At 36.8% G+C, this 11,581-nt stretch overlaps 2 protein-coding genes across 7 annotated transcripts in view; both read left to right on the top strand.

Annotated features, from left to right (window-relative positions):
* The first annotated feature begins 1,402 nt into the window (after positions 1-1,402).
* LOC111380392 (splicing factor, suppressor of white-apricot homolog) lies at positions 1,403-6,751 on the top strand. 6 transcript variants are annotated; one of them, XM_023003945.1, is made up of 5 exons: positions 1,532-1,777; positions 2,518-2,633; positions 2,772-2,938; positions 3,430-4,230; positions 4,976-6,751. In XM_023003945.1, exons 2-5 carry the CDS (start codon positions 2,612-2,614, stop codon positions 6,584-6,586), a joined length of 2,601 nt encoding a protein of 866 aa, XP_022859713.1. In that variant the 5' UTR covers positions 1,532-1,777; positions 2,518-2,611; the 3' UTR covers positions 6,587-6,751. The 6 variants fall into 6 exon arrangements, with proteins under 6 accessions (XP_022859711.1, XP_022859712.1, XP_022859715.1 ...); XM_023003943.1 differs by lacking the exon at positions 2,518-2,633 and having other exon boundaries at positions 1,403-1,777; XM_023003944.1 differs by having other exon boundaries at positions 1,413-2,633.
* Positions 6,752-7,898: 1,147 nt separating this feature from the next.
* The window catches only part of LOC111380405 (mitogen-activated protein kinase kinase kinase 18-like), a 4,531-nt gene continuing 848 nt past the window's right edge, over positions 7,899-11,581 (top strand). The window contains exon 1 of the mRNA XM_023003964.1: positions 7,899-9,792. Coding sequence (XP_022859732.1) covers positions 8,464-9,792 — 1,329 coding nt within the window. The 5' untranslated portion in view covers positions 7,899-8,463. The remainder of the gene's footprint in view (positions 9,793-11,581) is intronic.

The raw sequence follows: 11,581 nt of genomic DNA on the forward strand, positions 1-11,581 counted from the left end.
CATTATGAAGAAACAAGGAGGCAAAGAATCAGAAGGCAATATATGGTTGATTGCTGGAATCTCAGTACGGGTTCCTTTGAAATCGACATCTACGAAGCCTAAAGAACATAGGCGGATACAGGCATGGGCTGGACCGAGCTACAGCCTGTGCCCGCCCATGCCCAGATCCAATAAGTCTTCCTCTTTATTTTTTTATTTTTTTGTTCAGCCTATGTAAATTGAGTGACCAGCCCGTGTCCAGCAAAAAATTTAGCCCGTGTCCAAAGAAAAAAAATGTGTAAGCCTAATTTAACATAATAAGTAAATGATCCATTGGCCCAAACATACCACCAAATCTACCATTCATTTAAACCCAAATTAAACCTAATTATAAATTCTAACCCAAATGGGTGTGGGGTTACTTTATTTTTTCTTGCTGAGAAGATTATTTTTTGATGTGATTTTATTGCATTCTTCCTTTTTTTCTGTCAATCTCAATCTCAAGCTTTTTGTTTTTATTGATTTCTTGTAAATTTTCTTTATGGCTATCGTTTTCTTTTGATGTGATTGCGAATTTAAACATGTCTACTGTATCTGAGAGTTTGTGCGCTAAAAAAATTATGAACCTCTATTGACCATGAACATTACCCTGATGAGATTTATGTACGAAGGTTATTTTAGTTTGTAAAATTTTGAAGAAATAATTTGCTTTTGTTTCCATAATCTCATTCTCTATTTTGTCTCTTTACTTGGTTGAAATTGTCGTTATATGTTCGTGACTCTTTTGATACTTCTCGTAGTATAAAAATATTCATCGCTTCATAATAAAATCAATTTCAAGTCGTTATTAGATTAGTTATTTGAATGACTGTAGATTTTGACTACTGAAATCATCTAATTTGAACTTTAAATTTGAGTAAAAAAATAATTGTTCTCCCTTAAAATAAATAAAAAAAACAAGAGAAAAAAAAGAAAAAGAGTAATAAATAATCAAATTCACTATCCAAGAATGAAGGATAATAAAGAGATCCTCCTCTTCCTTCACTCCAACTACGAAAAGCAACCATCAAAAAAGTTAAAAGCCGCTTCTTGAATTAAGGAGCTACTTAAAAACATGTATAAATAATTTTTTGAAAGTATTTTATTTGATTAAAAGAATTTCAATTTTTGACAAAAGTAATTTTTTCAAAAAACTTCTCTTCAAAATATAAAAATTAAAAATTAAAAACAGAAATTCTACCAAATGAACGCTCTTAAGAGAGTACGTTGATTCAGGCCAAGTTCTTGGGCAAAAGTGAGCCCACTTAACATAAAACCCAACAAATTATATGGGCACAGTCTAAAACGACATGACAATTGGCCCAATACGTTATATATATCCAATAGGCCCCAAACTCGCACACCGTTAATAAAGATTAACGATACAATTTCTCTCTCTAGGGTTTTTTTTTTCCCATTTTTCTCGCTCGCACAAAAAAAAGATTCAATCAACTGGATTTAGACTACCAATAATTTGCAATCAAAGCAGAAAGCGAAATGGATCTAGAGTTGGTGGGACGCCATGCGCTTCTTTTTGATGACGACGCCACGGCGTCGTTCGTGAATTCCGGTGACGCCCTCGTTGATTGGCACTCCCTCCAAATTGACCGGTATGACGTCCGTCACTTACTCACCGCTCCGCCGCCGCCCCGCCGCCGGAGTCGCAATTCCCAACCTCTTTTCTCTGATGACCCTTTCTTTGAATCTCAACTCGATCATGAGCGATATCTTGATCTCCCTCCTACTCCTGATCAATCAGGTATAATGAAAATTCCTAACTTTCAATTGAGCTTGTAATGTTTTTGCTTCTTTATTAATTGTTTTTAAGGCGTCAAAAGTGCTATTTATTTTCTTGAAGAGATAATTATTTAGGGGGAGCTTGGGGGAGGGGGTTGCCGAGACCCTTTTTGGTGAAATGTGTTATTGAAAAAATTTCAACTAAGCACCAAAATGAAAATGACGAGTGACAATTTTTTTCTCAACCTTATCAAGGAGACACTGAATGACACGAAGAAACCCAGACCTTCCTGATGTCTGCTATATTAGCAGATAACTCTCCAGTTGTGAATATTGAACTTCATATGTTGCCTTTAACTATTGTTAATATCTATTACGAGCTTTGGTAGAATATATGGTGCCACGATCTGAATCCATTTTATCAATTTTCTCCGAGACGATGATAGAATTTTTTTTTAAGTGAAAGCTATTCGTTTTGTCTGTCAGACAAAAAGCTGACATAGGTGTTATGGGTAGAATTTTCCCAACTTCTGGGGAATTGAATGGATTTTGCACCCCCCTATTATATGCGGGCCTTTGTTAAGAAAAAGCAACCCTTATTAGTTTGTTCTATAAAGAAAAAGAATTGCGGAGAAGGATGCAATTTACAGCTAATAAAGCTACTAATAATGAAAATGGAAAATTGCGTAGAGATTGTGATTTTGGAGGCAGTGTTGTTGTTGGGGTGAAATAAATTTATTTTGAAGTCTCCTTAAAAAACAGGGTAGTCCAAAGGAAGGATCGAGTAACTTTCTAGTTTGTGCTGGTATGTACTTCTCTGCAATATGCTTTTGAGTTTGCAGGAGGGCTGTAAACTATGTTGCTTCTTCCATTTACAAGTAAGATTTCTATATCTATTTTCTTGAAATTTTCTTCCTATATTTTGATTGTATGTTTAAATGGTTCTCTGAACTTAGGTTTCTTCTTTTAGTGTTTAATTGGTCATGTCAATATTATTCAAAATGTCTTTTGTCCAGAGTTACAAGAGTTTGAAAAGCCAACAAATACTGGTGGTTACCGCGCTGTTGCCTTCTCTTATGGAAGCACTGATGATTCTGCTGACCAAAGGAATGCTGATGCTGGGTTGGAATCCTCTAGATTTTGTCCTTCCTTCCCTGTTCCTGATAACCTTTCTCAAAGCTTGGTAAGTTTGGGGTTTTCAGCCTAAGGATTTTGAGTAATTCGATATGTCCTTGATCTTTTTCTTGCTTGCTGACTGGATTTCTCCAAGATGGCCAACTAATAATTGTCTAAGGTGCATATGTTATCTAAGGCTCATCATGTCTGAGTTTTCAGATTCTCGGAGCAGGGACTGACTTGTGACCTAAGGTTGCCATACACAGGCACTTTCTTTCGTTTGTTGTCATGACATAACGCCGTGCAGGTGGGATTAGGATAGAAATTTTCTTTATGATGACTATCAGTTTGCCACTTGAGAGGGCATTTGTTATGTATATGATCTGTAGGGCTCTGGTTATTGTGGTATGATTATTCTAGCTTGTTATTTCAATAGCTTAATGTCTTAATTAATACTTTGCAAATTTTAACTTTGACATATTGTTGAGAAGTTTAGAGATTCTAATATTTGATGGAGTTCTCTTTTCTTTCTTTCTTGCTTTGTGCCTCTTTTTTCAGCCTCCAACAGAGAAGCTACATCAGATAATTTCGAGGACTGCCACGTTTGTCAGCAGGCATGGCAGTCAGTCAGAGATTGTTCTGCGGGTGAAACAGGGAGATAATCCGATCTTTGGGTTCTTGATGCCTGACCATCGTCTTCATGCTTACTTCAGATATCTTGTTGACCACCCAGAACTTTTGCATTCTGACATTGATGGAAATTCTCAAAATGAGGGTAGAAAGGCTGGCAGTGAGCACAATGATCTGGACAGCATAGGAGGGGGAGCGTTGTCCCTGCTTGGATCTGTATATGGGTCTGGGGAGGAAGAGGACGGTGAAGATAATGCAGGAGCTTCTGGGGAACCTGCTAGTGCTGTTGATAAAACCATTTCTTGTGGGTTGGAGAAGATAGAATCAAGTGCAGATGCAGCTGACAAGTATGGGGCAGTATCGAAGAACCCGCTTTCTAATAAATCTAATGTGCTTGCAGTGAAGAAGAATTCTTTGATTGGTGCTTCTAAGGCTGGAAGTGCTGGTGGCACTAAGAAGAAAGTTGACTCTGCTTCATCCTCTATAGCTGCAGAGAAGTCAAAGGGTTCTGCTTTAGGAGTGACCCCTAAGGTGGAACCTTTAGTTCTGGAGCCTCCGTCTGATTTAAAGAGATTGATATACAAGATAGTAGAATTAATTACGAAATATGGAAAGCAGTTTGAGGCAACTCTTCTGGAGCAAGATTTCAATAAAGAGAGATTTCTTTTTCTTCTACCATCAAATCAGTATCATCCTTACTACTTAAAAGTCCTCCAAAAAGCTCAAGAGGTGTGCTTCTCTTCTGTAATTCCCTGTTGCCCATGAACTTACATGGATATCTTGAATACTATATATCAAAAGTGTCTGACCTTTTTGTAATTTTCTTGAACTGCTGTGTGTATGTTTAAGGCAAATGAGACGCTAAAAGAACCTCTTGATGGTAATATCATGATTCTGTGTTGTCATCGTATTGGAAATGTGTGAGTTTGATACAAGCAAAATTAACTTATTCATGCTTATGCTGCTGTCAAGTTTTTCTTTTGCCTTACATAATCTGCATCACTCTTCTAGTTGATACTTGTATTCTGAATGTTAAGAATATCATTTCTAATCATGTCAATTACTTTCAAGTTTTCTTTGTTTGTTTTGCACAAGGACCTGCATTTCATTGTTTTCCTTAAATAAATTTCTCCTTTGCCTTTTATTGCAGAATATTTCACAATTTTGTCTTTGATTTTACTAGTGTTAACATATATATAGTTTTGTTAGAGCGGTTGGTGACCATTGAACTTGGTGGTAGTTCTACTCTTTAAAATTATGTACAACATTATATTCTGCTTGATTCTGAGAAAACACTGAACTATGTTTGAATTTTCCCTTGCCATAATGCCTACTGAATACAGTTGCATTGTATACACTACTGCTAACATTTCACGTGGAGAGAGCCTCTCTAAGTTTGATTTACACATCTCGTTGATTTTGTCACAATAGTTTGCGCTTTTCACTCTGATAATGCCCTTTTATTCCCTTTCAGTCGAAAGTAAATGGCAAGGGATTCCATTTTGGAAAAGATGACCCAGTAGGACGAGGGATGGACAAGAAAGCTTCTGTACTCGGGGAAGGTGATTTTTCGTTCTTAGATTGTCACAATCCATTTGAATTTGACAGGAAAGAGAAGTTTAAGATGACAATAGGTAAATCTAAGAAGGATGCACAGGAGACTGAATGCAGAGGAACACAGCAAGAATTTGGAGTCACTGTAGATGCTGCTTCTGCCGCCGCTATTCTTCAGGCTGCCACAAGAGGCATCAAGCATCCCAATTTGGGAATAATTTCAAGCACACCTCTGAATGTTTATCATGGCCGTAGCAGTGATGATAATCAGGCTACGAGTTTAGGCACTCTCCCTTATTCTCAGCCGCATGGCATGATTGAAAAGTCTGATAGGAATGAAGGTCATAATGTTTCTGGTCCTGCGACCAAGACAATTGCTAGAACAGCTGCTCTTGAAGCTGCTGGTGAGGCTGATTCTTCTGAGGCACACCTGACCAAGGAGCAAAAGCTGAAAGCTGAGAGGCTCCAAAGGGCTAAAATGTTTGTTGCCATGTTGAAAAGTGGAGCTGTGCCTTACAAAACTGGAACATCGCGAGGCTCGTCATTAGAACCTCAAGAATTGGGTCTCACGAAATCTGCTGGTGAGGTGAATCTTTCCGGTAAACAACGAGAAGGCAGCTCTGCTCCTGTAGATTTAAATAAGCTGGCTACTGATGAAAAGCCAGAGAGGGATAATTTTGCTGCGGAGCATATTGGGCGAGTATCAAGAAGGAAGTATAGATCAAGATCTGGGGAGGACGAGGACGAGGATGAAAATGGAGAAAAAAATGCACATAATGAAGGGAAACCAAGACGGAAGTACAGGTCAAGGCCTGGGAGACACGAGGAGAATGATGTAAATGGAGAAGAAACAGAGATGAAGCACTCAAGGAGGGAGCACCGTTCTCATTCTTCTTCTCTGGAAGATGGAGAAAAAAGTGAAGAGGACAGGGAACGCGAGCGCTCAAAAAGGAAGCACCGGTCTCGTATTTCACCACAAGGAGAAGATGACTATGAAGACAGGGAGAGGGAGGAAAAAGATCGTAAACGATCTAGGAAGAAGCATCGATCTCACCATTCTTCTAAACACTCAAGGAAGAGGCATTCATCCAAGCAGCATTCATGTGAAGAAGAGGATGAAGAAGATGAAGAGGAAACGCACAACAGGCACTCAGGGAAAAAGCACCGTTCTTCACACCATAGCAGATGCAGTCGTAGGCACAAAGAAAGGTATTCTTTGAGAGAGAGAGAATCTCGAGACTACACCAAGGAAGATGGCTCTTCTGATGAAGAGCATCAGCGCTGTAATATCCCAGATAAACATAAAAAGGGATCTGACGTAGAAAGAGATGAGTTGGAGGAAGGTGAGATCAGCTCCAAAGCTTCAGGTGATTCTAGAGGAATTGCTAGCGCCCATGTCAGTAGAGAACCTTCACTTGATGCATCAAATTTGTACCAGAGGGCACCATCATCTCAACCTCAGGAAGCAATGACTGAGGTCTCGGATGATCTTAGAGCCAAAATCCGTGCAATGCTGATGGCAACGCGGTAGTAACTTCGTTTCCATCAAGATTGGTAAAATTGAATGGAGATGTAATAACAACAGAGAGATGCAAAACAAAAATATTTAAAAGTTGCTTCAAAATTGTAAACTTGTAAAATGTTGTTGTCCTTGTTTACGGAAAATCAAAATCAATCTGTGCTTCAATATTTTCCATTTCCGTATTATTGATATGTTCATAATTTTCTCCCAAAGGTAATTTATGTCGTCAAAGTGTAGTCTTGATGAGTTTTCTAATGTTTTTAATTAGATGAGTTGACGCTAAGTTTGGTTACTATAGAAGAAAATTTGAAATGCGATTAGACATTTGGAGACCCAATATCTTGAAAAGCTAAAGGCAAAGGAATACATGATAATGTACATTCAAGCAAGACATAAAGCTTGACCATACTTTTCCCTTTCTTGTCCTAAGGATAGAAACGAATTAATCTCATCTATCGCGTCCTTCTTTTGTGTGGATCCCATATGTTCAAACCAATTCTTCTATGTACCTCTCAAGTATCCAACATCTAATTGGTAAGAATGCAAGACAACTAATGAACAACACATACGCTGCGTTAGTTCGATTCCCGTTGGAGCTGCTTATTGGCCTTCTTGGTTTGAGCCGATCAGCTATGGGTAACCTAGGCTGGTTTACCTCCTTGTGGTCCTTTGTCGGCTAGGACCACAAGACGGGGTTTACCTAGTGCACACCTTCGGGTAGCAGCTGCGGGTTCCCTTGTCAAAAAAAAAAAAAAAAAAAAAAAAAAAAATTTGTGTTGTTCTAGTAAGTTGGAAAACTATGATACTAGACCTTTAATGAAATTTTATGTTCATTATTCCTCAAAATTAGTCGTTGAATTTAAATTTTGTTAATTTAAATTACTAAATTTAAACAGTTTAATCTTTTAAACATATTAGATCTAGTATCTTGTTCACATTGAGCATTATAATAATTGTCCATTGCTGACGTGGTGTTGTCATATCAGTAATCAAGTCGTATTTTTTGACTTCTCAAAAGAAAAAAAAACTTTGACCTACTAATGTAGTCTCTCTTGTTCCACTAGTTAGGACCAAATTCTCACATGTTTGTTCATTATTACAACGTTCTTTTTTTATGTCAATCCATGTTGTTTGGAGACCTGGATAGGGTGCTTGCCTGTGAATCTTTCAATATGGGAGTTGGAAGAGAAATTCCTGGTTCTTAAACTGATAATTAACTTAAAAAAGAAAAAAAAGCATAAAAAGCGAAGAAAATTTTGTCGCTTAACATCAACAGGTGAACATTATAATTCCTTTCCGCGATAGGAAGGAGATTGTTTCTATTATGCATATAGCGAGTTTTGAGTCTTCAAAACTATCCGTTGCTTGCCTTCTTTGCCACTACTTCCTCCAATCGATGGTAGCTGGATTGATTTTATGCCACTTTTCGCTTAATTTCCGAATTCCAATACCTTGCAAAAGCAGTAAAGCGCGCCGCAATGCGTTAAAAGCGTGAGTTTTTTCATTTTGGTTGTAGATTCCGTAGTAGCGATGACAGAGGCTTTATTCCCAGCTAAGCTATGCGCCGCCGCCCACGGTCGGCTAAACCCTTTCAAGCCTCTCATCTTTCGCCACCCTCGTGGTTCACTTACAACTCGAGAATGCTTTTGAAAGTAACTTCACCACAGAGAAAAGCCACAATTTATAAATATAAACAATCTGTATAAAGAAAAGAAAAGAAAATGTACGGCCGTCGATGACAAAGATTCTCTGTATAAAGAAGCCGACAACAAACAATGAAGGCAACCCAATAAATTTGAGGGTATCAATTCCAAGATTACAGGCGTATAAATGTAGTCATACAGCCTTTCCTCTCTTCAAATTTGATCACTTATCTTGTAGTTTCAATGGAGTGGAAAAGGGGTCCCTTAATTGGCCGGGGCTCCTCCGCCGTGGTGTCTATCGCCAGCACGGCTTCCGGCAAGCTTTTCGCTGTGAAGTCAACTGATCTTTCTTGTTCTAGCTTGCTGCAGAAGGAGAAATATTTGATTTCTATGCTTAGTTCTCCTTATGTAGTTAAGTGTTTGGGTTCTGATGTTACGTGTGAGAATCAAAGGCCTGTATATAATCTGTTCTTTGAGTATGTATCCGGTGGCACACTTTCTGATCAGATTATAAAGCAGGGAGGTTCTTTGGGTGAGTCCTTGATTCAATTTTACACTCATCAGATGCTTGAAGGATTGAATTATCTTCACGTGAATGGATTGGTGCACTGTGACATCAAGGGTCAGAATATTTTGATTGGCAAAGATGGTGTCAAGATTGCTGATTTTGGCTGTGCCAAATTGATGCAAGAAGGTGGTGGTTCTTCAAAGTCAGCATTTTCCGGTACTCCGGCGTATATGGCGCCAGAGGTAGCTCGTGGCGAAGAGCAAGGATTTCCGGCCGATATTTGGGCTCTTGGGTGCACAATTATTGAAATGGCAACTGGATTACATCCATGGCAAGAAATGGAGGACCCTGTTTCTGCTCTTTACAGAATTGGATATTCCGGTAAGGCACCGGAAAATCCAAGCTGGTTGTCTGATAATGCTAAAGAATTGCTCACCATGTGTTTCATGAAAGATCCAAATGATCGGTGGACGGCCGCGCAGCTTCTAAAGCACCCCTTTTTCCACACCATGGAGGAGAATTTTGAATTCACCAGAAAAACTCCTACTAGTGTGATGGATCAACGCTTTTGGGATTCATTGGAATCGACCGATTCTTCCCCAAACGCGACCCACATATTTTCGTCTTCGAATTCTCCGGCCGACAGGATCCGGCATTTGATTACATATGGAAATTCAAGTTTACCAGATTGGGCAGGAGGAGGAGACTGGTTGACAGTCAGGTGCAGCCAAATTGAAGAAATTTCAAATCCTACATTTTCTAGCTCAATCGAAGAAGATATTCAAACATCAATTCTCATTGAGGATTCATCATTTGATTGTTTCAGTGATTATATTAGGATTATTGAAAATATTCTTAGTATTAAGACATTCTTAGTAACAAGTGAGGAGAATGTCAAAGATGTTTCTGCATCAACAATTATTTATTTTCTAAGAATGTTAATGGAATTAGTCTCTCTGATTCAAATCACATTTCTTACAAATTCTTATGCTTCATTTTGTACTATTTTTCTTGTCCTTCCCACGGAGGCAGTGGAGGGTCAAGACCGAAGGAGACTTGAGTCCGTTAATACAACTAAAACTTGAAAATTAAGTCTAAGAATAATGTTATTTACCATCATGATGATAAAACATAGGTAATGTGACAACCCACAATCTTCACATTTCTCACTCTTGAGACCATCTCTCCTCCCCCCCCCCTCTCTCTCTCTCTCTCTCGTAAAAATTGAACTATCCAATCCCATTATTCCATGTAAACTACCACATTACCAATGTTTCAACATCATAATGATAAATAACATTATTTTAAGTCTAAATTATTGAGCGTTGATCATAGCACGTATCGAATTTTCAACATGAGAACTCAAAATTTTGAATTCGTTTTAAGCAAATTTAATCATTCAAATGTTAAAACCCAACAACCCATATCGACTTTTGAGGAAATTTCACAAAATGTCCATTTTTATTTAGCCATTTGCAAAAATGTCCACCATTGTAAAAATATCTAATTTGTAAGAATTTAGACCAAAATACCCTTATTAACAATTTATAATTCTATACTGAGACAAAAAAATGGACATTTTTGCAATATTATTATTGGCCAATAAAATTTTGACACATAACCTGCCATATTTATTTCAAAAAGGATACATGTTAAATCACAATAAATGTTATGTTTTTCATTGATTTAGAAATGTTGAGAACAACATTTTTAAATGTAGAGAAATGTAATGTTCATAATGAAATGTCATTCTAGACAAATGAAATAGTGTTCAAATGTCGAGAATGACACATGAAATGTCGAAAAATGTTATTTTAATGTAGTTTCTTATGAAAGTCACTTCTCAAAATTCGTGACAAATTGATAAAAAAATCAAATGCCGAGAATGACATTTAAAATGTTGAGAATACCATTTCAAAATGTAGATTTTTATTAAGGCCATAATAGACAAGTTAACACTAAATTCAAATGAGTTGACACTTTTCAACTCATACCCTTAAAATTGGACATACTCAAAAACGCCCCTTGATTTTTTTGGATTAATAGCAATAAATCTCCTTGGAGACGTTTTCATATGCGATATACTCACTACCTATTGGAAATCATAGAAAACCTCCTTATTTGAAATCTTTTGTACGAAAAACCACATGTCATCAAGATTTGTTAGATAAAAGAAAGTAAAAAATGCCAAAATTGAAAAGGAATAATTGCAATTTCAACTCTCAAACTACTTTTTTTTTTTTAACAAATTAAATTCAAAATTTTTATATGTGCCACCTACAATTCCAAATCTTTAAAACTTCAGTTTCCACTCCACCACACTTCATTTTGTTCCCCAAAAGCCTATTGAGACTCCATCCAAATTAAAATTAAAAGGGATAAACTTTGTAATGACCGACAAGAGCTAAGGCCATCTTCAATTCTACACCAAATTTTGTATCAAACTAAAATTCATTTCCAACCATTACACCAAAATTTATACCAAATGAACAGTGTTTTATTATTTTATTCATTCTTTCGATTTTTGACAATGTATTTATTTAAACAAAAATTATTTTTTATTTATTTTATAACTATATAAATTACTAAATCATAACTACGTTAAATTAACAAATATATTAAATTATAATTGATTACTAAATTATTCACATGTTTTAAATATTATGTTAAATTGATGAAAATAATTGATTATATTATTAATTCACCATAAATAATTACATTAAATCGAGGACAATAATTACTAAATTAAAAAATCCTTAATTATTATTGATTATATTATAAAAAAACTTCAATATATATATTTTTTTAATAAAGGCTCGCGGGCTCATCGACCGGCTCGAGCAAAGCCTGTGT

This window comes from Olea europaea, unplaced genomic scaffold, assembly GCF_002742605.1.
Source record: "Olea europaea var. sylvestris unplaced genomic scaffold, O_europaea_v1 scaffold2137, whole genome shotgun sequence".
Classification (NCBI taxonomy): Eukaryota; Viridiplantae; Streptophyta; class Magnoliopsida; order Lamiales; family Oleaceae; genus Olea; species Olea europaea.